This window comes from Girardinichthys multiradiatus, chromosome 18 (genome assembly GCF_021462225.1).
Source record: "Girardinichthys multiradiatus isolate DD_20200921_A chromosome 18, DD_fGirMul_XY1, whole genome shotgun sequence".
Classification (NCBI taxonomy): domain Eukaryota; kingdom Metazoa; phylum Chordata; class Actinopteri; order Cyprinodontiformes; family Goodeidae; genus Girardinichthys; species Girardinichthys multiradiatus.
Window position 1 is genome coordinate 47,017,870 of NC_061810.1, and position 27,925 is coordinate 47,045,794.

General features: G+C 40.5%; 1 protein-coding gene and 1 long non-coding RNA gene across 7 annotated transcripts in view; one reads left to right on the forward strand and one right to left on the reverse strand.

The window, feature by feature from the left end:
• The window catches only part of mark4b (MAP/microtubule affinity-regulating kinase 4b), an 86,772-nt gene that overhangs the window by 52,180 nt on the left and 6,667 nt on the right, over positions 1-27,925 (forward strand). For 2 of the 6 annotated variants that reach the window (XM_047391881.1, XM_047391884.1), the window contains exons 4-17: positions 2,950-2,998; positions 3,098-3,163; positions 5,740-5,810; positions 7,355-7,411; positions 7,548-7,784; positions 7,897-8,016; positions 8,789-8,888; positions 9,363-9,472; positions 11,220-11,409; positions 11,485-11,705; positions 12,039-12,142; positions 18,069-18,341; positions 20,492-20,574; positions 26,928-26,972. In XM_047391881.1, the coding sequence (XP_047247837.1) occupies positions 2,950-2,998; positions 3,098-3,163; positions 5,740-5,810; positions 7,355-7,411; positions 7,548-7,784; positions 7,897-8,016; positions 8,789-8,888; positions 9,363-9,472; positions 11,220-11,409; positions 11,485-11,705; positions 12,039-12,142; positions 18,069-18,341; positions 20,492-20,574; positions 26,928-26,972 (1,726 nt within the window). The remainder of the gene's footprint in view (positions 1-2,949; positions 2,999-3,097; positions 3,164-5,739; positions 5,811-7,354; positions 7,412-7,547; positions 7,785-7,896; positions 8,017-8,788; positions 8,889-9,362; positions 9,473-11,219; positions 11,410-11,484; positions 11,706-12,038; positions 12,143-18,068; positions 18,342-20,491; positions 20,575-26,927; positions 26,973-27,925) is intronic. The other 4 variants (XM_047391882.1, XM_047391885.1, XM_047391883.1 and 1 more) reach the window with 3 other exon arrangements.
• LOC124884167 lies at positions 12,155-27,853 on the reverse strand. Its single transcript, XR_007042392.1, has 3 exons — positions 27,828-27,853; positions 24,296-24,364; positions 12,155-12,949 (listed from the first exon to the last, which is right to left on the reverse strand). It is a non-coding gene; the product is annotated as an uncharacterized LOC124884167 (long non-coding RNA).

A 27,925-nucleotide genomic window follows, 5' to 3' on the forward strand; every position in this document is an offset into this window, starting at 1 on the left:
TGCAAATAAGAGTGGTCAAACATCTGACCACAATGATGCCTGAAGCCTGTTGATGGCTGTAAAAGCAACATTGTGAAGGTGAAATTTAAAAGGATATATTAAACCAGATAAAACTCGTGGTTTATGTTTATATTTGAGTTTGGCTCAAATATAAAAATCCTTGAAGTTTAAGATTATTTCATCCTAGTTACAAATTTCTGCTGTTTTTGCTTTTTTTGTCACACTTAAATGTTTCAGATCATCAACAAAGTTTAGCATAAAGATAACTTGAGTAAATACAAAAAGCTGCTTTCAAATTATGATTTCATTCTTTAAGGGGAAAAAAGTTGTCCAAACCAGCCTGGGCCTCTGAAAAAGTAATTACACATTAGTAATCACATCACCTCTGAGGATTTTTGACCCACTCTCCTTTGTAGAAATGTTTTAATTCACTTTGGAGGGTTTTCCAGTATGAACGGCATGTTTAAGGTCATACTATGCATCTGAATTGGATTTAAGTCCAGACTTTGGCTAGGCCCCTCTAAGACTTCATTTCGTTCTTGTTTTTTCTTGAGTCATTCAGTGGTGACCTTGCTGCTGTGCTTTGGATCTTTGTCCTGCTGCAGAAACAAAGTGTGATTGGGCTTAAGGTCTTGTGGTGATGGCTGGAGAGTCTCCTGCAGGATTTTCTGGTATAGGGCAAAATTCATAATTTCATCAATTAAGTTATTTGCTATATCTTCAGGTCTGGAGTTGGCTTGTGAAATTAGGCTCAGCTTTTTCCCAGAATGAATGAATCACGTTTTCCCAGAGCTAGCATCAAGCAACCTTTACATGCATCCCTGGTCCAACACACCTGAATCAAATAGTTGAACTCCCTCATCAACATTCAGTCACTGAACTCTGCAGAGGCCTGGTAAGCTATTGATATTACCCAGGTGTTTTGGAGCAGGGACGCATTAAAAGCTGCAGGATACAGACTATCCAGGACTGGACTTTGGCACCCCTGGTATAAAGTGTCCTATATACATCTTGATATAGAGTAAAGTTCAAATGAAACGGTGCCTGTTGGGTGGTGTGTTCATTTCAGAGGCTTTTTTCCTCTGGCTTCAGCGAGTAACAGGAATCTGTCTCCAGTCACGCAGAGACAACATATTTAGGAAAACACAGATTACACCCTGAGCTTTCGTAAAGTAATATCTATTTAGTGGGTTGTCATTTATTTAAACAGTGTAAAAGTCCAAAGAGCAATAAAGAGAGAAAAACACAGTTTCATTCATAAATGTTATTGCATGATTATTCTCCGTTTGGTTTTATGTCTTCAGTAAACCCTGTCAGGATGAATATGATAAAAAAGACTTTGTTACCTTCATGGGTTAGTAGTCAGTAGTTAGTTCTTCAGATAAACATGTCTTTGAGAACAGACATGTCAAGCTCAAGGTCCCTGGACCACATGACCTGGATATCATAACCTGCTCATAGTTGCGATACACAAACCATTAAACTACAAATCCCAGAAGGCAGTGCCACAATACTCTGTGCTTGTTCTTCTCTCCTGTATGCTTTAGTTCAGCACATGTGGATTCTGCATAGCAGATTAAGCAAAGTACCATAAAGAGACAAACTTCTGGGAAAAAAAATATTTTCTTCTTCTCGTTTTGATTAAAAACCAAGCATAACTAGCACCAAGTTGGCTGAGCAATTGGCAGATGATCAGTGTCCCTCATTGTTCCTTCAGATAAGGATCATAAGTATAATAACTAAATAAATCTGGATACAAGTGGCTGCAAGGACTTTTCTCCTGATGATTGTTGGTTGAGGACTAGCTCGGTCATGGAAGCATGGAGTAGAAATGTTTCTCCCTGGTGTCAAAACAAGTCAGCTTATGTGGTTCAGGTGTCTGAACCCAAATCACTGGAGGGACTATTGGTCCCTTTTCGGCTGGGAATGCCTTGTGATCCACCAGAACCAGGAGGAAGTTGTTATTTAAGAGAGAAGTCAAGGTTTTTCTCCTGGACCTGCTATCTCCTTGGTTAATTTCGGATGCATCCCTTTGTCTAAACATTTTATCCATTCATGCATTCAGCCTTGCATCCCTCTAAGCCTTCACCTGTGTGTGTGTTCATCCATCCATCCATCCATTCTCTTTTATCTGCATCCTTCTGAACATCCATTCATTTAGTTGTCCTTCCTCTCTGTCACTTGCTCATATAAATTTTTTTGTTGGGCTTCTCATGCCTGTCTTAGTTAACATCACATGCAAAATGTTGCTTTTTTTTCACTTACCAAGTCATTTCATATGTTATTTGTATGGTAGAGATAATAAATTATTAAACTTAATCTGCATTGTTAAAGTACATGTAAATATTTAATTTAATCCAGTTTATAGCAGTTTAATAGGAGAATATAGGAGAATAAATCTAAAAGTGAAACTGTATCAACATTTATTTTCTTGTTTATGTTTACTATAAATTATAATATTGACTTTATTTAACATTTTATAATAAATGTACAAATAAATAAAAGGACACATATCATTAAAACTAATAGCAACGAACAGCTGTGGCTCAGGATTTTGATTTGGCAGTCTGCCAGTTGGAAGGTCAGCAGTTTGATTCCTAACTTCCTCAGCCGGTCAAGCTGTCCTTGGGCAAGACACGTCCCGGATGCATCAACCGATTAGTGTGTATTATAGAGGAAAAGTGCTGCATATGCTGGAAACCCTACATAGATTGAGAGGGTTGCTTTATTGGTCAGGAAGGCTAGAAGAGCAGTAAATAAACACATCCAGTTTTATTAAAGTGAAACAGGATTTGTTTTCTAAGAAAGTCTAGTTACAAATTGTAAAATGTTTACTTTGTTTTGTAAATTTATTTTACAATGTTTAGTTGGGTATGAAAACATAAATATATTAAAGTAACTTTCATTGAAACAGCCTTGTTGTTTAATGATATTTTGTCTTCTTTTCAGCTGTTTCGAGAGGTACGCATCATGAAAACTCTGAACCATCCCAACATAGGTGGGTTCTTCTACCGAGCCTGGTTCTGTATGAAGATCTGATGAACATCTGTTTCCGCGGTGACATTTAATTTAACCCCTCATCCTCTGTGTGTTACAGTCCAGTTGTTTGAGGTGATTGAGACGGAGAAGACTCTTTACCTGGTTATGGAGTACGCTAGCGGAGGTGAGCTGCTACTCCACCAACACCGTTGTTGCCAACTATTGAACTGTGCCTGTTAGATTTATTACTTCCTGGCTCTAAAGTCCAATTTGCTAATTAATTCAAGCCGGAAACTCAATTTTCATTACAGAAATGTAATTTGTAGAGAAATTAGTGGATTTGCTGTTACAGTTTCTCTGTTATCTCTCGTTTTGCTGATTGATTACTTGGTTTAGGTGCCTTGCTGTTTTTCCCCTTTGCTTAAGCTGCTGTTTTTCCCCTTTGCTTAAGCTCCCAACGTCCCTCCGTTTTGTGATCTCTGACCTCCAACTTCTAATAGACAGACAACAGATCACTGACTTATCTGCTATGCTCCTTTCATACTGGATGAAATGATCAGCAAGAACTTTTTAAAGACACTCGAATCCACACAAGGTCCAAATTATATATGCAGGCTCAGAAAGGTCTATATTTTTTGTCACTGATTTGAGAAAATGAAACTTAAATATAGATTCATTAAACATAGAGTGAAATATTTCAAGCCTTTTAATTCTTTTAATTGTGATAATTATGGCTTACATATAATAAAAAACCAGTCAGTGTTTCAGGAAATAAGAATATTGTGAAAAAGTTATAGCATATTTGTAGAAAGTTGAGTGGAAGAAAAACCTTCAGTAGTAAATGTTGCATCAGAAACAGGGATAACCACAGCCTTGAGAGGATTGTCAACCAAGATCGATTCAATAATTTTGGAGACCTTGATAAGAAGTGGACCGAGGCTGGAGTCAGAGCATCAAGTGCCACTCTGCACAGACGAATCCTACACCTCTCCTCGTGTCAAACCCCTCCTGAACCAGAGACTGGACTGTTGTCAAGAGGAAGATGAAAGACACCAGAACCAACAATGCAGATGACCTGAAGGCCACTATCAAAGCAATCTGGGCTTCTATTACACCTCAGCAGAACCACAGGCTGGTCTCCTCCATGTCACACCGCATTGATGCAGTAATTTATGCAAAAGGAGCCCCAACCAAAGATTGAGTAAATAGAAATGAACATACTTTTCAGAAGCATGACATTTCTGTTAAAAATATTTAATATATTTAATTTATTGATCTGATCTTCACTCCATGTGTAATGAATTTAAATAATATGAGTTTCACTCGCGAAATATGTGAAAAAACATATTGAACAAAAAAATGTTTTTCAGTCTTCTAAATCGTTTAGCAAGTGGTGCTGCTTCTCGCATGTCTTTTAGTTTGACAAGTCGTCTCAAGGTTAGTGATCATGGTTAAGTGCAGCTCGTAGTTTCTCTTTGCAGCCTAAAAATGCTTAGTTTGGACCCAGAACAGCTGTAAGGTCCAAGGAACTCTGTCGAGATCTAAGAAGGTGAATTGTTGGGAAAGTCCTTTAAGCCACTTCTGAACAGGATTCCAAGATCGTCAGCTCAAACAGCTGTTAATCAGCAAATGTTATTCAGATTAATCATCACTTTGTCAAGGTCTGAAAGAATAGTCAGTTTATCCGTCTCCGATTAAAGGAAACTGGTTCGGAACCACCAGGGAACCTGCTGGAACACCTATGTCACCCGCATCACCGTGGACTGAAAGGGTGGCAACCAAGAAAGAAGCCTCCGCTCCAAAATCAACACCTTAAAGCTCAACTGATGTCACATGGACATCTCAATGTCTTCTGAAAAAAAGGTCACTGATATTCAAACGAGACATAGATTGAACTTTTGACGTCAATGACCAGTATTTAATCATCTTTATTGGTCATTGCACATGTACATTACAACGAATTTAACCCATCCCTTATAGGAAGCAGTAGGCTGCCATTGTGCGGCGCCCGGGGAGCATTCTGGGGCTAAGGGTCTTGCTCAGGGAGCCAGAGTGGCAGTCTGTGGGATACGAACCAGGCCCCTTGTGTCCCCCTCCGGAACGCAAACCTCCTGTTCTAACCACTAGGCCACCACTCCCAGTACGCACGTTGGAGTGAAGCATAGTATTGGCAGCATCATGCTGGGGGACTGTTTTACTGTACAGGATGCGATGTTTAAAAAAAAAAGGGAACAGAATGATCAAGAAGAAGGAGTACCCCCAAATTCTTCACATAGAATCAACGAACCCACAGGAAAGCCAGCTAACAATAAGCTTCTGGACTGATGTTCCCAAAGCTCCAACCTCAACCATATTGAAGGAAATGTGTGGATTATGCTTATAAGTCAGGTTAGTGCTAGGAAACCGGCAGAATTAGTTAACCATTTTCTGCCAAGGAGCGTGGTCAAACACCCACCCAGAATGATGCCAGAGGCTTGTTGGTGGGTGTCTGTTTATATCTGAGACCATAAGTATAGTTTTAGTCAGAAAATCCACAATTACTTAGTTGTGTCACATATCTCATAAATGCTAATCAGAGTTCAAAATGGCTCCCAGCGTGGGTCTTCTTGGGCAGTCTAACGCTCTTTGTCCGACAAAGATCCACAGCTTCAGTCAAAGCTTAGGATAGATTATGTTTTAAATTACCAAACCCTAGAACTTGATGAGGGTGTACTTTCTTTTTTCACAGTGACTAAATTTGCTTTGTTTTTGTTTCTCCAGGCGAAGTGTTTGACTACCTCGTGGCTCATGGCAGAATGAAAGAAAAAGAAGCCAGAGCCAAATTCAGACAGGTCTGTTTTCAGTTTGTTTTCGTCTGGTTGACCCCCACAGATTTGACCTGTACTGTGTGCATGACTTAAAGATAAAGAGCAGAGCTAAACTCTTAGCAACGCTCCTGTGCGAAAACTACGGGACGTCATTTCTGTGTTTTCCAAGTCTGGAAAGCAGCAAATTGGAAATGGAAAAAATTCAGATTTTCCAGACTTTATTATCTAAAAAAAAAAATCGAAACTTCTGAAAAAGATGTCTTTATTTATCTTTAATGTGCAACAGTAAAACTCAACGTTTTGTCCATGTCCAGAAATAAATGCACATCATCATCACCATCATTCTTCTGAATAAGGGTGGGCGATGTGAACGTTACATTTTATCACGATATTTTATTGTATTCGTTGTGATAACAATGAAAGTAAAGATAAATAACTTCTTTGAGTCTTTTTAGGTGATTGTGTGACTCTGACTTCAGGTCACTGTTGTCAAAGCCCCACAAACAAATATAGCTCTAAAAGAACATACCTGTTTGAAGATAGGTTTCTTCAGGACACCAATGAAATAGGAATGTGTGACTTTTATCACTAAGCAGCACGTAGTAACTGCATTTAATGATATTTTTGAATTTTATTGATATTTATCGATGCTCTAATTAAAGCAACAGTGGAGAAAATCATTAAAATAGCCATTTTGGACAATACTATCTCACCGATGCAGCTTCTGTCACTGAAGTCCTCCTCAGGCCCAACATGGGGCTTCAGCTCGGCGTCTTCGTAACGGACGACAATACACTTATCTTTCAATATTTGCTGATGGCAAGACAAAAGATATTGTGACAAACACGATAGCTAAGGATTTTTGCCATTACTTCTTTTTATTTAAAAATTGTATGCCGGAAAGTATTTACACCGTTCTCAATAATCAGTGGAAAAATCTTTATTGGCATTAAAACAACTAAATCCTCCCTAAAATTGCTGAGCTGCTTGTTGCAGGTTTCCTCTGTTATTGCAGGGATTCATCTTTGGTGATGAGGGCCTCCTTCCCATTACCCTAACCTTTAGGTCCCTCCAGAGATTCGATATCAGAATTAAGTCAGGACTCTGGTTGGGCCACACTAAGATGTTAAAATGACTTGCTGTCTGAAGACTCCTGTTGGTAAAATTAAAAAACTTCTTTTAAACCTCGATCTGCCAGGGGTGTGAATAATTATGGGCTCTACATCCCTTTTCCAAACCTCTGGATAGTAAGACAGCTTTGGCCTCACATTATTTCAAAATTTGTGGAAATTATAAACCTTGAAATGATATGTATTTGGGGGTTTTTAAGCTCCAAATTTGTTGATGTTTTGTATTAAAAATGTGAGAATATTCTCAAATCTGACGGAAAAGAAATCTGATATTTTGAGTCTTGAATTGATATTTTGACATGGAAAATTTGTAGCAACCCTGTCACATTTAACTCAAATCAAAACTGGGGCTAATTGGTATTATTTGCATTTTTTTAGGTTGTGTCTTTGCTTTTGTTTGTGTAGAATGAGCATTTTGTTTTCTCTGTTCCTCCTCAGATTGTTTCTGCAGTGCACTACTGTCACCAGAAGAAGATTGTTCACAGAGACTTGAAGGTCAGGTTATTTAAAACTACAAATGTTTGAGATTTTATTATCTGTGCACTTTAAATGCAATGTTCTAATAATACTAGAAAGTAATGATTAATTCAAGCCTCCCATCTCCTCCCACTGTCTCTGCTGTGTCCTGCAGGCGGAGAACCTGCTGCTCGACGCCGACTCAAACATCAAAATAGCAGACTTCGGCTTCAGTAATGAGTTCACTGAAGGCAGTAAACTGGACACCTTCTGCGGGTCCCCGCCCTATGCAGCTCCAGAGCTTTTCCAGGGGAAGAAGTACGATGGTCCAGAGGTGGACATCTGGAGTCTGGGCGTCATCCTGTACACGCTGGTCAGCGGGTCGCTGCCGTTTGACGGGCAGAACCTAAAGGTGAGCCGACATGGCAGCTGTGTTGTCAGTGATGCAGAACTTTATCTAGCTTTGTTTTACTAGCTTCAGTCACAATATCACATCGCAGATTAATCCACATATGTGTTCTCAGGAGCTTCGGGAGCGGGTTTTAAGAGGGAAGTACCGGGTTCCCTTCTACATGTCCACAGACTGTGAGGGAATCCTGCGTCGCTTCCTGGTCCTGAACCCTGCAAAGCGCTGCTCCCTGGAGGTAAGGAGAACGCTTCAGTCCACACTCAGTAGGATGAGATGAGGAGTATTTACGGTACGTTTCTATAACGGGGTTTAATTATTAAGCTGTGCAGTGAGATAGTCAAAACGTACATGTCTGAAACCCTCAGGCGATCTTTGTGTGTTTATACACGGTCAAGGTTAGGAAGAAAGTGCAGCTTCTCTATGTATAAGTTTTCATTATTTAGCAAAGATGAACCCAAAATGTAAAAGCTGTGTGAATAATTAACTACACCCCAGCAGCTTGCAGATACACCAGACTTTTAGCAGCAATAACTACTAGTAGTAGTTTTTTCACATCATTAGGAAGACATTTTGGTCCACTTTTCTTTACAGTATAAAGTAAAGTTTCAGGTTTTTAAGATTTGTTGGTCCTGTCTCTCCAAAACAAGCCCAGGTCATCACTCCTTCACCACCATGCTTGACATTTGGCTTGAGGCCTTGACAAACTGTAATTGGTTGGCTCCAAACATGGTGCTGTGAATTATGGCCACACGTCTCTGCTTTGGTCTTATCTGACCAATGAAAGTTGTTCTAGAAGTCTTGGTGTTCATTCAAATGCAGCTTTGCACACCTAAGTTGACCTGCTGTTGACCTCGTCTTCTTCTGCCCTTCCAGACAAGCCCGCCGTCCTGTCATTAACATGTTAACTGAGACCTGTAGTCTGAAATGAAGCATTTGGTTTGTTTAATAGTAATGGCAAAAATCCTTGGCTATCGTGTTTGTCACAATATTTTCTGTTTTCCCATCAGCAAATAATGAAAGATAAATGGATTAATGTCGGTCATGAAGGCGCCGAGCTGAAGCCCCATGTTGAGCCTGAGGAGGACTTCAGTGACAGCAGCCGCATCGGTGAGATGTTTTCTCTATTAATCACAGGAAACACGTTTAATCTATAACTAAATACTAAAAGAGTTCTCGTCATCAGCCTTAGTGTCACGACTGTCAGGTAACAGGTATACGCACAGACAGGGTGTTTTAATGGTGAATGGTTGAATCTTTAAAAACCACCGAGGTGTTTCTGATTAGATGTCAGTAATGACCCAAATATTTAACTGACAAATTAGGGAATTAGAGTCTGGAGGCGGAAGAAATTTTAAAAACAGAAAATGCGTGGGGACCTGAGATCAAGAAGAAGGTTCTGGTCACAGAAAAGTTGTTGACTTTTAGATCACTTAACGTCTTTGTTTTCAGATTTAAACAAAGATCTGCTTCGTCTTCCAGCAGAATATTAGAGATTCATCCTGTTAAACTTTTCTTTTTATGTTTAGGTCTGAATGAAGCGTTTTGCTGGTTCAGGTTCCGAATTGATTTGTGTTCTTGCAGATGTGATCGTTGGGATGGGATTTGACAGAGAGGAGGTCAGAGAGTCGCTGGTTAAGCATAAATACAACGAGATCACTGCCATGTACCTGCTGCTCGGACGCAAGACTGAGGTGGAGTTGTTTTCTTTTATTTTTGGTCTTCTTTAACTAATAAAATCAGTAAAATATATAAAGTATGTTGTCATGGTCACATCTGCATCAATGGTGTGTTAGTACTTCCTAAAGGACATGGTTTATTAGGGGAAAAAGTATTTATATGAGTTGAAACTATTCATTTTGTAATTAACTTTGCTGTTTCTTGATCTAATTCAGTTAGCTTACTGAATGCTGTATTTCTGCTTTTATTTGCATTTTATCTAAATAGGTTCTAATAGCTAATAGACTGTAAAGACTATTTCAAACATTTATAGCACTTTTTTAATACTTAAAGTAATTTCTCAAACTATTTTTTAATATTATTGAGTATTGGCACCGGCTGGTAAAGATGTGTTAAAAAGCCTTGAATTCGTTCCTGTTTTATTGCAGAAACTAATTAATTAATGTGATCATATTTATTTAATGAGGGGGAATAAAACAACATTCTGATATTATTTATCAGAAATTAATTACCTGCTCCAAAATTATTGATGCCCCTGAATATTCCTCTATAAAAAATTTAACTGAAGCATTTTTGTTTAATTCCTTATTGTATAAGCATATCAGAGTGTGGGGGATTGTCTTTAATCAGTAACTGATGACCTCCTGTTTGCCTGGGGTATAGATGGTGTGAGATACAGGCGCATTCCTCTTAGCCACTCCACAAAATGGGAAAGACAAGAGAACTTGCCTTTCAAGTGACACAGATGTGTGTTCATCTTCTTTGGCTACAAGAAAATAGCTACTAGTGTGATGCATCCATATCTGCAGTCAGATCAAATAAAATGTTTCAAACAGCTGGAACTGGGAGACAAAAGGCTGAACAAGTATCTCCACGCGTGATGAGGAGGAAGGTAAAGGAGGACAAACAACCCCCCAATGTCACTGTTAACTGCAGCAAACAGTGGCATCTTGGGGTCACCAAGTCTCCGTGACAACCATTAGATGATGTCTGCATGCCAACTGGTTGTTTGGGAAGCATTACAGGAAAAAAGCCGTTCCTGTCCTACCGTAATGGAAACCACGCGTTGTTTTATGAAAACTTTAATCTATAATCTATATAATCGAGCTTATCAACAATAAACATTCCAGGTTGGTTTAGCATAAAACACTGGATGAATATATGAAAAAAGCAACTTGTGCCCACTGTTAAGTACAGCAGAGGATCTATGGTGCTGTGGGCCTGTTTCTCTTTCTAAACCCCTGGTAACTCCGCATGTGGTTTCTTTAAAATACCAGCTGTATTAACAGGAAGCGTGGCACCCAGTGGTTAACAAATATTAAAAAAATTTACTTTGATTAAAGACAGAATTTTAATTTTTCAATATATAATGTAGCTACTGGAAGAACAGATGCATGTAATTAGACGTTTTTACACCTTTTCATCAGGGGTGCCACTAAATGTGACATTTAATGTAGTTCATGTCTCATGTCTCATTCCTTTGAAGATAATGTATTCTGTTTCTGAGCTCAAAGTTTCGAATGGCTTTATATACGTCATTGTGATTGATTTTAGTATTTTGTTATTTACATTTGAATTTGAAGAGAAAGCACTTTAACTCAGAACTGTGTTTACAGATGTGACTATAATGCCTTCAAAGATGATTTAAACGTTTCTATTTATACATGGACTAGACCAATTCTGAACTAGTCAAAGAACCTAGAAAAACACCCATCCTTTGGTCTCGTCACATTGTCATTGTGTTGTCATTTTGTCTTTTAGGCGGAAGCTGCCGAGTCTCGGTCGGGCAGCACCCTGAGCCTAGCTCGCATCCGCCCCAGCGGCATCACAAATGGAACAAGCAAACACTCCACGTCCTCCTCCTCCTCTGGTGCTCAGTCCTCCTCCTCCAGCCACAAGCCTCAGCGAAGCGCCTCGACGTATCACCGCCAGAGACGACACTCTGACTTCTGTAAGACAAAATCCTTTAACATTTTGTAGACTAGTTCAAAAAATTGTTCCCTGAGGCCTTGTTTTCCTCCGTTAGGTGGTCCAGCTGTTCCAGGGTCGGCACACCCCAAACGAAGTCCTAGCGGTGTAGGCGAAGCAGCGGCCCTTAAAGAAGAACGGCTGTCCGTACGCAAGCCAAGCAGCACCACTGTGGGCTCCCGTAGCATCCCGACCCCGTCCAGTCCCATGGTTAGCTCCGCCCACAACCCAAATAAAGCCGAGATACCCGACAGGCGCAAGGAGGTGACCTCAACAGTGGTAAGGCCTGAAGGAAGTGCTGTGGGTGTGATGATGCGCCTTGTGTAACAAATTAGCGGTTTTTAATCGTTCATCGGTACCACAGGTACTGACGGCACAGACATCTCAGTCAGAATAATCCAGCTTCCTCAGACTGCAGCAGATTGAGGCTAAACTGACGAAAATATTTCACACGATAAAACCATCTTTCCAATACCACCACAGAATAGGAAGGGAAGTGGATGTAGAATAGTGACAGAAAAGACTTGGAGCCGATAGAGCTGAAGACAGCAACCAGTTTAGCCTAAGGTATCGTATTTGTAACAATATTTGATTTAAAATACTTTCTTCCAGAATAACATCCCTGCCAGTGCCATGACTCGAAGGAACACGTATGTGTGCACAGACCAATCCAGCACCGACAGACAATTGCTGCTGCAAAATGGAAAAGAAAACAGGTAAGATCTGCATGGATGTTGTTCTGTCTGGACATCTGTTCATTCGTAGTGTCCCACACAAGACGGGGCCATTAGTGAAGTAATTCAATGCACGGTGGTGCAGTGGAAGCACTGTTGCTTTGCAGCAAGAAGGTCATGAGTTTGAACCTGTTCTACCTGTGCATGCGCTGGTCCTCTTTGGGTGTTCCAGCTTCCTCCCGCAGCCCAAAAACATGACTGTTTGGCTAATTGGTCTCTCTAAGTTGTCCTTAGGTACGAGTGTGTGTGTGTGTGTGTGTGTATGGTTGTCTGTCCTGTGTGTCTCTATGTTGCCCTGTGATGAACTGACGACCTGGCCAGGTTGTCCTCCACTGATTACTGGAGATAGGCACCAGACAGGCATTGGTGAAGTTTCTTTAAATGAGCAGAGTCCACATGTTTTCAACATGGTCGAAGTCGAGACCTTGAAAAGATGATTCCAGAAGCTTTTTGTTGGTCTGCTTTTTCCATTCAAATCCAATTTGAGATCGTTTTCCTGCTATGTCCACGTTCCAGCCATCTAGCTCTTGATTTCTCCGCCTGCACCATTTCATTCAACGGCAGCACAGCAGCCCCGCATCATGATGCTGCCACTGCCATGCTGAGTCCATGCTGATGTTAATCTGGCTTCACTGGGGAGATGTCACACTGGTGTCACAGCAGCTTCCAGTTCATGTGGGCCTGATCGTTAGTGGTTCATGTGTGGTTCCTGAACATCCTCAGTAATTTCCTTTCATCTGAAGGGGACAGCTTGGGTCTTCTTCCGGAGTTTGGTGACTTCTGATGGTTCTGATGATGTTAGAAAATAACAAATATGGCAAATGATCAGAATTAACTTGAAACAGCTCAGAGAATCAGCTCAAAAGAGCTAAAGTGTCTGAATCTTGGGGTGTATTCACACCAGGAAAGTCCTTTGGTCCGCTTGTTTGGTCCGGACCAAAAGCTAACTTTATTTTTTTCATTTGGTGCAGTTTGTTTTCACATTGTACTTTTTGCAAGTGAACTATTACTTGTAAACAAAGCCACGCGGGTAACGATCATTGCTCCCATTGGACAGAAATGATGGGGGCGGGACAGAGTACAGACCCGGAAATGTAGGAAAACATCTGTAGACGTGCTGCGTTCAGAAACTCTGTTCTGCATATTTATGTCGTTATTAAAGCTGCAATATTATTGTGAGGCTGAAGCGCAGCTCATTCAACACAGACTTTGAGACGTTATATTTATAATGTTGGAACCCCGTTGGAGAACGCGAGCTGAACGCCGAGTGCAACAAGCCTGTAGCGTTGCTAAGCTACACACAGCTTATCAGGTATGATTACCTTACAACACACACCTTTGCTACCGGCTACGGTGGCTTTTTATGTCCAAAGAGACGTACGCTTTTTGAAGTTGGTTCGGATCGGGGCCGGTTTGTATTCAGACCATAAGCGAACCGCACCAGAGTCCATTTGGGAGCGGACCGAGACCACCTCAAAAAGTGGGTCTTGGTCCGGTTGTTTGGTCCGGACCAGGGTTCGCTTGAGTGTATTCACACCTGCACAAAAGGTCCGGACCAAGGGGGGAAACGAACTCTGGTCCATTTAAAGCAGACCAAAAGTGGCAAGTGTTAATACACCCTCGTGTTCAGGAGTAAATCTAGGATCATATATATATATATATATATATATATATATATATATATATATATATATATATATAGGAGGGACAAATGTCACCAGAGACCAGAGTTTTGTTTTTTGGATTTCAAAGACTTGCTGTGTTTATTAGGTTGTAGATGATGACTTGTAAAGTTGGTTTCTTCCTGCTCAGTAAGTGTTTTTCTAACCCAGATGTAAAGGAGGATAAATAGCTTTAATGTTTCGTGTGGGTTTGTGAGATTTTCCATCATTTTTTAGATGGCAGATGGTTGTTACCATCCCCTTGGTGTTTGTCTCCCTGAGTTTTCCCCTCTGGTCACTTTCTCATTTTTGCCCTTGCAAGCATTATCTTCCTCCTCTGTCTCTATCAGAGTTTCTGTCTGTCTGACCTTAGGAAGTATTTTTCTGTACAGATAGTGGTGGGGAGGGGGACAACTTCAAGATCACATTAAATAAATAAGAGACTCTGATATTGTTATTTAAACATTATGCTGAGTCACCGCCGTGCAGAAAACCGTTTTCCATCTTTCCTCCACCAACGCTGAGACACCAAACCCTGTTGGATTCAGGTGTTACACAGAGGGCAGCTTTTCTGTCTTGGTTTTATGATTCATCAGGTGATGGTGGAGGAAGACACGGAAGTGTGAGTGGGGGAGGAAATATGAAGGGAGAGAAGAGACATGAGAGGACATGAGGAGAGAGCAGTGTCCTAACATGACCCTCCTGTTGTCCCAGAGACCTCATCGATGTGATGCTGCACCACATGACTCGCTGGGACCATCACATGCGCTGTTCGCAAGCACATGCTCAGTGGCACATTTAGATCGTAGGTAACAGTGGATATGTTCAGTGTAAGTAAACCAAGCAGTTTCTGACTGTGTGGGGCAGCCTCATGTACAGGTCCTTCTCAAAAAATTAGCATATTGTGATAAAGTTAATTATTTTCTATAATGTAATGATGAAAATTTAACATTCATATATTTTAGATTCATTGCACACTAACTGAAATATTTCAGGTCTTTTATTGTCTTAATACGGATGATTTTGGCATACAGCTCATGAAAACCCAAAATTCCTATCTCACAAAATTAGCATATTTCATCCAACCAATAAAAGAAAAGTGTTTTTAATACAAAAAACGTCAACCTTCAAATAATCATGTACAGTTATGCACTCAATACTTGGTCGGGAATCCTTTGGCAGAAATGACTGCTTCAATGCGGCGTGGCATGGAGGCAATCAGCCTGTGGCACTGCTGAGGTCTTATGGAGGCCCAGGATGCTTCGATAGCGGCCTTTAGCTCATCCAGAGTGTTGGGTCTTGAGTCTCTCAACGTTCTCTTCACAATATCCCACAGATTCTCTATGGGGTTCAGGTCAGGAGAGTTGGCAGGCCAATTGAGCACAGTGATACCATGGTCAGTAAACCATTTACCAGTGGTTTTGGCACTGTGAGCAGGTGCCAGGTCGTGCTGAAAAATGAAATCTTCATCTCCATAAAGCTTTTCAGCAGATGGAAGCATGAAGTGCTCCAAAATCTCCTGATAGCTAGCTGCATTGACCCTGCCCTTGATAAAACACAGTGGACCAACACCAGCAGCTGACACGGCACCCCAGACCATCACTGACTGTGGGTACTTGACACTGGACTTCTGGCATTTTGGCATTTCCTTCTCCCCAGTCTTCCTCCAGACTCTGGCACCTTGATTTCCGAATGACATGCAGAATTTGCTTTCATCCGAAAAAAGTACTTTGGACCACTGAGCAACAGTCCAGTGCTGCTTCTCTGTAGCCCAGGTCTGGGGAATGCGGCACCTGTAGCCCATTTCCTGCACACGCCTGTGCACGGTGGCTCTGGATGTTTCTACTCCAGACTCAGTCCACTGCTTCCGCAGGTCCCCAAGGTCTGGAATCGGCCCTTCTCCACAATCTTCCTCAGGGTCCGGTCACCTCTTCTCAGTTGTGCAGCGTTTTCTGCCACACTTTTTCCTTCCCACAGACTTCCCACTGAGGTGCCTTGATACAGCACTCTGGGAACAGCCTATTCGTTCAGAAATGTCTTTCTGTGTCTTACCCTCTTGCTTGAGGGTGTCAATAGTGGCCTTCTGGACAGCAGTCAGGTCGGCAGTCTTACCCATGATTGGGGTTTTGAGTGATGAACCAGGCTGGGAGTTTTAAAGGCCTCAGGAATCTTTTGCAGGTGTTTAGAGTTAACTCGTTGATTCAGATGATTAGGTTCATAACTCGTTTAGAGACCCTTTTAATGATATGCTAATTTTGTGAGATAGGAATTTTGGGTTTTCATGAGCTGTATGCCAAAATCATCCGTATTAAGACAATAAAAGACCTGAAATATTTCAGTTAGTGCGCAATTAATCTAAAATATATGAATGTTAAATTTTCATCATTACATTATGGAAAATAATGAACTTTATCATAATATGCTAATATTTTGAGAAGGACCTGTAGTCTGTGACTAAGAAGGTTGACGGTAAAGAAAATCCCAACTAAAAACTTTTTTTTTGTTTTGGAAAGGTTAGACCTGATCGAAATTCAATTACAGTTTCCAGCACAGTAGAAAAACTGACTGGAAAACCAGCCTAGTTCTGCATGAAACCTTGATTTTCTCTCACCCTTTCTGCACTGTTGGCCATCAGCAGCTGGCCCGTTTGCATTGACGTTAAACGATTTTGCTCTGCGGCGGCTGCTCTTATTCTTAACTCGTCTAATGGGTCTGCCCCACTTGAACTCTGTGTGTGGCTGTTATCTAGAGCGTTATGAAAAGCAGCCTGAGGCCACCACTGGGCCACGCAGGATGACGGGGTGTGTGTGTGTCATAAAGTGTAAATTGTTGACTGATGGGAAGGAAATTAAATCTGAGGTAAGGGAGGGGGTTGTAGAGCCAGAAATGATGGAGATTGTGAGAATGAAGCTCATTTTTCTACAGCTCATGTCTTTCGTAATTAATACTACTAATTTTTATTTGGGTATTTGTCACTTTACTTCTCTTTAAACTCAGATACCCCACAGTCGCACTAAATGTTCTCTACCTTTGTATTGAGGCGTTCTGTTTTATTAAATCAGCTCTGTTCTGATCTATGTTTTGGACAAAACTTAGGGCATTTTATACCCCAACATTTCAATAAATAGTTTGGGTTGTTTTATATAAAACTATCAAATGTCTATAAACAAATGCAAACTTTAAATGACACGTTTGACTTCTCACCTTTTTGTTAGAGAAGAAACCAAAACAATAACTGAAATCCCCCGTTGGGTGTCTGGGCTCAGCTGTAGGTAGACGGGAACGAGCTCCTCTGTCATCATCAAGCTGCTGCTTTACATCGAAAGCAGTCAGATGTTGTGATTCAGGGAGGATGTTATGAAATCAGGAGTTCAGTGCACATGGAGCATGCTGGTGTGTTGTAACATGATGCTACAGATAAAAAGTCTTAAACAATGACCTTACAGAGGCAATTGCAGCTGCCCATCAATCCGGTTTGGGGTCTTTGTTATGTAACTGTGGGGCTGTGTGCCCTAGCCCTACAAACACAAACACTGCTCTCAAAAAATAAACTCATTTTAAGAGCTTTCTTCAGGACACAAGTTACATAAAGAAGTGTGTTTTTTTTATCACTGAATGTCACACGGTAACTGCATTTAATCATATTTTGGATTGTCGATTTCGATGTACAGTCGATATGCCATGGTGCGGCTGAATGACCCAAAGACTTCTATGGTAAATGGCCTGTAAGTCCAAGTCCCCAGAGACCCCAAAGCGCTTCGTACTACAATCAGTCGTCATCGCCTTCCTATTCTAGAACAATATCCTTTAGGGAACTGTCAAGTATGGTGGTGGAGGGGTGATGATTTGGGCTTTATTCTGAGTCGACCATGAAATCCTCTGTATACCAAAGTATTTTTGAGTCAAATGTGAGTCCATCCGTCCGTCAGCTAAATTGTGGCCCAAACTGGGTTATCAACAGGAGAATGGTCCCAAATACGACAGAAAATCTACAACATAGTGATTGAAAAAAAAAAAGAATCAAGGTTCTGCAATGGCCTAGTCAAAGGTTAGACCCTTAACCCGAGGCAGATGCCATGGTAGAACCTTAAGAGAGCTTTGCTGAAACATATGCCTGAAAACTTCAATGCTGCTAAATTTTGTGCACCATATGTCCTCATATGTACAATCATTGAATTGAAAGAGGGTGTACTTTATTATTCTTATGACTCTAACTGAATCCTCCTGCCCTCTTCTGTTTCTTCCAGTACCTTATCCCACCGCCTGCCCCCGCCCTCGCCCTCTTCTCACAGCATTGCCGGCGCCTCTGGGGTCTCGTCTGCCACCCTTTCGTCCCGTCTCTCCAGGGGATCCACAGTAAGGAGCACTTTCCACGGAGGTCAGATCAGAGACCGTCGTCCTCCATCTCACGCCCCGCCGGCGTCCCCTACGCCATCTCATGATGCCAGCCCTCTGCCCCACGTCAGGAGCCGGGCCCCTTCCAACCTGCTCAGCAAAATCACCTCCAAGCTGACCCGCAAGTAAGAAGAGATGCTCAGGAGATGAAAGTGCAGGTTCAGTGTAGAAGAACAGGGAGTTTTTACTGAAAGTGTGAATTAGATATGAAACAGGAAGAGAACGTCTGATATCTGGTTGTTGTAGATTAATAGGATTTCTTTTCCTCAGGGTTTGTTTTGACTCAGATATTTTTACTTCAGTTTAGTGTAATTATTTTTAAAGTGACGGCAGTTTTCCACATTTAAACCTCAACACAAAGGTCACACAGCTAACTTGCTGCCTGTTTCAGTCCTTTTCTTAACCAGTACTAACCTGCCAGCCTTCCTTTAAACCAGAAAAAAGTCCAGCTGTTGTCCTCATTGGTGCAAGACCCGAGTCTAATAATTATTTTAACAAAATTTAAATATTTAACCTGCTGGAATTATCGATTCCTTATCAGTTTTTGTAAAGAAAACTTAATAAAAGATCAAATTATGAAATTAAATCTTAAGCCGTGTTGTTGGGCTGGTGTCATGACTTGCAAAACACTGTTATGTGAAGCCATTCGGTCAATTAAATCATACGTTAAAATACAGCAAACTCCACAGTTACAGACACCCCTGGTAAAATATGTGAAAATCCTTGAATTTAAATCAAAGATAATTTTTTTTTTGTTTTTTTCACCACAATAATTGGAGCCTCCAACAATTCATATAAAATAAAGGGTTAATTGGAAGGTCTGTGAACTGCTAATTAGTGGGACAATTGTTTTTCCAGGGAATAAATATGACAAGACGCGGAGGCTCGTTTCTCTTAGCAGTGCTTCAAAATGGGAAAGACAAGAGAAGATGCCGTTCAAATAAACCAAATGGGCTTTGATCTATATATTACACTTTGTGCAGCATTTTGGTCAACTATTGTTTTTAGATTTGCTATATAAACAGAAAGTGGTCTGCAATGTGGAATCAAACGCACAACTTTCTGATTGCAAAACAACAGCTTTTCCTGGTGAGCCACAGCCGCCCTGGTGAGCCCTGAGATAAACCAGGCTGGCGTCTTCCCTAAACCCCGTTAAACGTCATCGATCTGCAGGCCGGTTCACAAGCGTAAACATGTGAAGCTTGCTGAACACTCCTGGGACTTTTACTGGAAATACGGGATTTTTGACAGCATTTTTAGGTGGTTTGACATGAAAACACACCTCAGGCCCATGGTACCTACAGTGGAGGATCTGCAGTTCTGTTTCTCTTGCAAAAACCCTGTGAAGCTTGTTAGAGTGCAGGATTTCTGAAATACCCGCAATAATTAATTAAATTCTGGTGCACCCTGCAAGAAAACGTTACTTGAAGACAAATGATTCTCCAGACACAAACTCAGCCTTTTTCCATGAGCATCCTAGACCTGCATCCTTCAGAAGATCTCAGAGATGAGCTGAAGAGAGGAGCCAGGTCCATCCAGAGATACAGAGTCCCTGTATGTTTCAGCTTGTGAGATGTTATAGAAGACAACGTAGTGGCCAAATAACCAAATTTTAACAGCAGGGGTGCTGGTAATTGTTGTTTTGTTTGTGGTGTTTTGTTTTTTTCATGCTGTGGGAATATTTTCTCCACTGAATAAATCTTGTCAAAATGAAAAGGATGGATCTTTCTAAAACTTTCAGTGTGAGATCATGCTGCTGTAATAAAAGCCAGGCAGAGTGAAGGGCACCATCAGCATCACTCAATGACCTGAACAGCAACATGAATCAGTCTTTGCTAGTTATGACACCTGTTGCTGACCTTGTTCATGACATATAAGATGATATCCCATGATCCTTGTAAACTGTGACATGGATAAAACATTGAAATTGTTGATTTCTATAACCTGCCTTTGACTCAAAGCCAGAAACGTTTTGACCCAGGTCTGTAGCTCAGATTGACTTACTGTATGTTTCTTATGGTCTGTTCTTCTTGGCTGCTTATTGTTGCTTTATTTGTTTGGTTTTTTTTTTTTAAACTTTGGCCTCTTCTTATCAATCACACCTGACAATTTTCTCCCCGTTCTTTGCATTCAGTCTAAAATGTATTCTTCTACCTTTGCTTCCTACTCTCCGTCATTCTGTTCCTCTCACTTTGCTTTTTCTTTCTTTCTTTCTTTCTTTCTCATTCCTCTCATTTTCTCTTCACTGCCTTCTTTTCTTCCTCTTGCCTCGCAGGGTCACTCTTGACCCTTCTAAACGTCCGAGTTCAAACAAGTCCGTGTCGGGCTGCACCCTCCCACAGGGGACAAAAACAGTTAGTAAGTCTTCCTTTCCCATGTTTTCTGGCTGCATCTGTCTGTGTGCCTGCCCACCCACCAGTGCCTCTGTTGTCCCCCTCCTCCCTTCATCCGCTGTCCGCCGCAGCCGGTTCAGTCGTGCCACCCTTGTCCTGAGGTAAAGCTGCTTTACATGTAGGAAATGTAATCCCTGCTTTAGTTCTGTTATAGCAGGAGGGTTCTGGTGCCAATAAAGGAAAATCAGCTGAAACTGAAACAAATTTATAACCTGAATGTTCAAACAAAAACACAGCAAGATTTATTTTAGATATAAAGTTATTAAATCAACTCACCCTAAATGTTTTCCATTCTTTTTACATGATTGTGCAGAAGTTTGTTTTTATGCTTCACTTCCAGGGAGCCAGACTCCTTCTTTGGGCTTTGGCTGCTTTCTCACTGCTCTCTCTCTTGTACCTGACCTTTATCAGAGGAAGGCCAGCAGCCTTCCTGGTCATTTTGGCCCTTCACCATTTCATACTTTGCTAGTTTTGATCATGTAGAGAAAGGATAATGCCTCATTAATGGTGGATCATTTAATATAGCAATTGAGAAGCTACTTAATCAATTTAACCATCAAGAATTTGTGTAATAATTTTTTTTATTATTATTGCGGGCTGCACGGTGGTACAGTTGGTAGCACTGTTGCCTTGCAGCAAGAAGGTGTTGGGTTCGATTCCCAGCCTGGGGTCTTTCTGCATGGAGTTGGCATGTTTTCCCCGTGCATGTGTGGGTTCTCACCGGGTACTCTGGCTTCCTCCCACAGTCCAAAAACATGCCTGTTAGGTTAAGTGGTCTCTCTAAATTGCCCTTAGGTGTATGAATGAGTGTGTTTGGTTGTTTGTGTGTTGCCCTGCGATGGACTGGCGACCTGTCCAGGGTGTACCCCGCCTCTCGCCCATAGACTGCTGGAGATCGGCACCAGCTCCCCTGCGACCCACTATGGAATAAACGGTAGAAAATGACTGACTGAATTTTTTTATTATCACTCTGAAAATTGATCAAAAATGAACTCTGATTCATCCCAAGGAAAACAGGTTTGTCAGGGAGCCTAAATCGCATCCTTTATTGAAAGGAATAAAATGAATATTTTATGAAAGTTGACTTTTTGTCACAATATTAATTCTTTGATTTATTTAAGTAAATAAAGATACTTCATCATCTCTGAAGTAAAAGATCGTTTTAGCTCCATGTATTGTCATATTAAAGACCTTTTGCACAAGTCTTGGTCAGAGTTGGAGATTTCTGCAGAAAGGTCAGATTTCTGAGAGTTTCTAATGTGGAAAAAGTGATGTCCCAACAACTAAAGAATGCTGAAAATGTGCATAAATTATAACTAATATTCCAATCACATGTTTTCCTAATATCCTGCAGGCCTGGTTCTTTATGTTCCTCATTCTTTAAACCCACACTGGACCATTTGTTCTCCTCTTCGGTGCATTGAGTGAAAAAGCAACCGGTGCCTAAACCCTGGAGAAGCGCTGACCCGGATCGCTTTAAAAGTCCGGAAAAAGTTTGTCTCCCTGGAAGCAAAAATCTAAAGAGATACGTTGAAAACATTTCCACAATATTATTTATCAAATGATCTCATGAAAATGACTCTTATGATACAGTTTAATTGCTCACATCAGTTCATGCATGAACCTAATGTATAATTGTTGTAACAAACGATCGCACACAAAATGCTGCTTTTCCTCTTTTTTTAAGAAATCTTCAGTCCCAACTGCAGATAAGACTTTATTGATCCCCCATTGAACTGTCATAGCAGCAAGACGGAGGAAACAGATGCACATCTAGGAAGATAATTCCATGAAAAAATATAAATAAAAACAAGTGAAAATAGTGCAAGCTAAGCAACAAAAAATATAAACACTAAATGTAAAAAATGAACTACAAAACTAAAAATAAAGTTACAACAAATATGTGTGCTGTGTACATAGAAGATGTATAATTGAGGTGTAACAGAAATGTATTAGGAGTATTGTCCATCTATAGGTATTTTGTCTCATTGCTGAAGGGAGGAAGGACCATCTGAAGCTAATCATAAAAACCTGTTAAGTCCTTCCAACATTTATTCATTTTAATATATGATCTGCAGTTATTCTGTGTAGTACTGTAGTAAACCCAGGCTGTATTGTTGCTTCTAGATGTCGGTCCTTTCATTCATAGAGCCAGTCATATTTCTTTATCTTTGGATATGTTTACTAACCCCAGCTGACACGAAGGCACATATATGCCTTTTATTTGCTTCTTTTAAGCTGCATTCAGGGCAAGCTCTGACCTTTCAGTCCTGTTTGTTCTTTGAGGAAACTTGATGTTTAACTCATTTGACTTCATTTGTTTCTTCCTGTAGAACAGCTTCACCTCAAAGCTGTCTGTTTGCAGCTTGCTGCCCCGTCTGTGTGTCTCTCTGTCTGTCTGCGTCTCTGCTGGCTCGGCTTCATGCGTCAGATCTCTCTGAAAGGCTGCAGCGCCGCCACTGACTTACATAAGAAAATGCTTGTTTGCTTGTTGAAAGATGTCTTAGTTTTTCCTTCTGGCTAAATGATGGGATGAAGCGTCAAATCAGAACAGACAGCGGCAGAGAACCAGGTCAGGATGGTTTATTATCAAGGTGACTGCATATCAGGGTCCTGGGTGTTCTGCATGTACCAGTGTGGCTTAGTTAGTTGTAATTTTATGCAGAAATGGTGCGGTCGTCCCTGCATTGTAGCGGAGGCTCAGCCACCTTCATAGCAATAGCATCCTGCTAGCTGTTTCCTGGTGTGGTCTAAGAAGGTCTGGCTGGGTCACAGCCCACATCCAGTACAGCCCTACGGTACCAAACGTATCGAACGAATACAGGATGTTTCATACCTGAACAGGTGCAGAATGTTTGTGTGTGAAGGTACATACACTACCAGTCAAAAGTTTTAAAACGCCTGTCTCAAAACTGTGAATGAAATGCTATTATAGCGAACGAAGAATTGTAAAATAACAAGAGAGCAAAGGGTGCCTTTTTGGAAGAATCTAAAATATAAAAATGTTAAGAGTTATTTCACAATTTTTGTTTACTACATAATTCCATGTTTGTTCATTTATAGTCTTGTTGCCTTTGATGAGAATCTACAATGTAAATAGTCATAAAAATAAAGAGACCCATTAAGTGAGAAAGTCTATCTAAAACGTTTGACTGGTAGTGTACCAGCTCTGCACTGGTTGCTGGTACTGGAGAAAAATTAGTTAAAGTCCAAATGGCTTCCTGCAGCATCCAACTGGCCCAAACGCCATACATAGTATGAGATCCAGTTGATGAGAGGGGATTTTCCCAACAGCTGCTCATGCTACATTCAGGTACAGCTGGGACACTAGGATGTCTAAATATCAAAATAACTCCAAAGTGATTTAAACATTTTGATTCTCAAATATGTTCACAGTCTTATTTAAAAATGTTTAAACATCAACATTGACTGTTTACAAGTGGTTATATTGTGTAATCTTTCTGGCTATGCCTGCTTATACTACTTTACTCATTGAAACCAAATCTCCAGTCACTTCTAAACATCCCACTTTAACTTTCGGAACATAAAACAAATCCAATTTATTTCTGGAATTTAAAAATATTCTTCATTTACTGCTGACCAAAGTTAAACAAATAGTATATTTCTCTTGATTAAAGCAAACCAAAAACATTCCAAACCGTGACTTTAAAACCCCGAATCCTTACCAAACTGTGATTTTCGTGTACCGTTGCATTCCTAGTGGGTGTATGTGGTAGGAAGGTCATGAGACGGTTCTGCCGACATTATGGAGCATGTAGGAGAAGAGCAGAAGGAATGAAAAAAGTCATTAAGTAATAAAGCTACATTTCAATGTGTGCATGTAAGTCAGGGTCCCGATTAGAATCTCAGGTCATCTTACCTGGTGTATAACATGTTAAGATTTGGAATAATAAACCATTTATTTGAATTTCTAATGGTTTGTATCCTGTTAAAGTTGCCTCACATCCACTATAGTCCAAAATCTATTTGTAGCTTCATTGAAGAAAATGCAGAGAAATGCAACTTACATTTCTAATATAAGTTAGACTGGTTGCTGGGTACAAAAATAAGCAAATTCCACTGGTTTTCCAACTTGCAACTGGAACACGGATAGGTTGGGAGTCACATGATTCCCAGAAATGATAGTTTGGGACTTCTGCTGCAAGGTTAGAGCATTATAAGAGTGTAACGGCATCATGAAGTCCAGCACATTGCATAAAGTCTGCACTGTGCTCTCTACGACCTCCACAGCCTGTTGAAACCTGGCTAGATCTGTGGGCAGCCATAATGCCACCATCCTCCTACTACTTGCCAGTTTTGCCCTCCATGATATTTGCTGTAATTGTTTAAAAGATAATAAGTTCAACCTTTGGAGAAGATATGAACACCAATAACCAAAGTAAACACCTATGTAACAGAGACTAATCTCTTGCTCTGTTTTGCCTCCAACCGATCATTCTTAAGGATTTTGTCTATATGATTGGAATGATTGAGTCACCTTAAATGTTCTCTTCCCTGCTGTTTTCAATACAAAACCCTCTAATAGAAAAAAACATTTTATACTGAATTTGTTTTAGATTGGTTGAAATTTCCCTCACTTTAGATGTGATTTTTTTTTTTTTTATTTGTAGTTAAATCACGCAGGGTGGATGGATTACAAGAAGCCTTAACTCCAGAAAATGACCTTTTTGCACCTGAAGCCTTTAAGCATTTATGCTGCAGCGAGGAAGTGAGGGGAAGGATTTGTGTCTGCAGCTCTTCAGCCTTGAACATGTGACATTTAAAGCATGCAGCATATGTCTGAGCTCTCTGCAGGAGCAGATGCTTGTAAGAATCATCTAGGTCTGTTACAGTCATCCTGACTTACTGACCCAGCATCACTGCTGTTTTAAATCAGGATTAGTTATGCAACCAGGATTTGTCCTTGTCTTGAACAGGGATCGTACACAGCTCTTCTTTAAGATACAAGAAGGCTGTGTTTTGACACTGCTGTTAGTTTCTCTATTTTCTTCTTTCATTTCAACTGTCTAATCCACTTTTTGTGTATCAAGACATAATAAAAAGTACCTGGTCTGGACCAGCAGCAACTGCTGCTTCTCTAAGCTCTTTGCTGGAGTCTGTCCATCTTGGCATGGTGTTCATACTGACACCTGAACGCTTCACAGATCAGTTGATCAAGTGCGTTTAATTGTCACCACACTTCTGCACCTTTCCCTGTCAGTCAGTCCGCAGCTAGACGAATTTGATCCAGGGTTCCCTTTGTATTATTCTTAGAAATGTTTTAGAAGAAGGTTTTATGCAACGATTCTCCATCTTCTGATTTTCCATCACCATGATGTTGGGGGGGGGAATACTTTCTCCTTGTTAAGGGTTGTTTAAATTAGCTCGTTTAATTCAACTGGAGAATCTTCCCTGCTTGTTTGCTGTGGTTGCTTAGATTGCACGCAGTGATTAATCACTGATTGTTTAGCTTTCCCAGAGGAGTGTCCATGTTGTGGGTTGAATCCTAGAAGTGAGTCAGCTGAGCTTTTGTTTAAATTTACTGAAGAGACGAGGTAGTTGTTACTACTGTACTCTGTGGTACTGCAGTACTTAAACTAGTTATTTCTTTCAAAAACAACTCAGAAATAAAATGTGCTTCTCATCACCTGACCTGGAAAAAAGCACAACTTCACCCGTTAAAAAATAAAAGAAACTTACGCCACCTAGTGATCAAATGTTGAAAGTGCAGTCTCTCCAACAGCTTGTTTTTAACTTGCTTATTTTCTTCTTTTTTAATCTTAATCAACCACGCTGGTTACAAAAAAAATGGTAAACATATATTTTAGTGTCATATATTTATGTTTCTTCTAGAGAATACTTTCTTTTCTCATACTGGTAGAAACTGCAAAATAAACTCACAAAATCTTATTTTAAGAATATTTATTTTTGAGAATTAAAAAATCTTTGAAATTTTCTTTCAGTATTTTTACTATTTAGATTCATGTTTGCTTTATGTCCAGCCAACAGCTGTAACACAGACACACACATACTGTCTGTTTAATTATGTCCTTCTGTTGCTGTATAAACTCAGTCCCACTACATCCAACCTTCACACCTGCTTCCCTTTGGTGTTTTTTGTTGTTTCGCCTCCATCCAGTGTTTCAGAGCTGTGCCAGTGATCCATCTGTGATTGAAGGGTTGGAGTTGTCCTGTTCTGTGTTGTAATTGGTGCAGAAAAGTGGAGTAACTTTAGAGGGCGAGGCAGAGGATATTGGGATGTGTTGGATAGAGATTAATTGGTTGATTCCTAATGGATTATTTTGTCTTCTTCTTGAGGGTCACAGACCAACCTGAGAGAATCAGCAGATCTCCGGTCACAAGGTGAGTACATGTTTTCATTTATTTTAGTGAAGCCTCCTCTATGGCACAGCCAATTGGTAAAATCCTGATTTGCTTCAAGGGATTTGGATGAAGTTAGTTTAACTCCACATCCTATAGGCACAGCGTTTGACCACACCTCAACATGGGGTCACACTGTCCCCATGAGATTTTGTTGATTGAGGTTTCTTCCCTGCAGATGAAACCTCAACAGGATTATTCTACACTGAACAGAGATGATTACAGTGTCCGATTTATCAAAACTCTGTTCATTAACTGCAAAAAATTGCCAATTTCACAGCTGTTTTTGGCATTATTGCCATTTTAGACAGGGTTCTGCTTGGAAACGGCAGTACTGAGAAGCCAAGCCTAAACTGAATTATTTTACAATGGTTGAATATAGTGTTTACTAGAACACAACGGTGTTTGGCACCAGGCGCAGCAAAATTTGGGATTTGTGAAAAACAAAAAACAATTGGATTCTTAGTTTTTCAAACATTATTCCAGCACCTATCCCTATTGCTCTACCGTTCATTTAAAGTCGTGAAAAGTAACGGCTGAAATTCCCACTCCTTTTTTAAGAACTCGACGCATCATCAGATGTCGATTTTTTTTGCACTTACGATGTTGGGATTATGAATCTGTTACGGCCGATCTTCTGCGTTTAAAATCACCCTTTAAATAAAGTTTGTCTTAACTTTAGAAACACACAAAGACAGAACACAACCTGTGTGCTGCAGATATTCTGCTAGCACCAAGCAAGATGGCTGAGTTCAACCCAAACAAAACCAAACTTCATAAAATGAAAAAGATCATTTCAATCTAAATCACTTCTGTTATTCTGCCCAAACACTTAACCTCATGAACTGTGTTGAGGAACGTTGTCCAAGGCGGAGAAGTTTGAAGAAACGTCCACAGTCAACAAACGGTTAGCTTCCTAACCTCCTGTAGCTGTG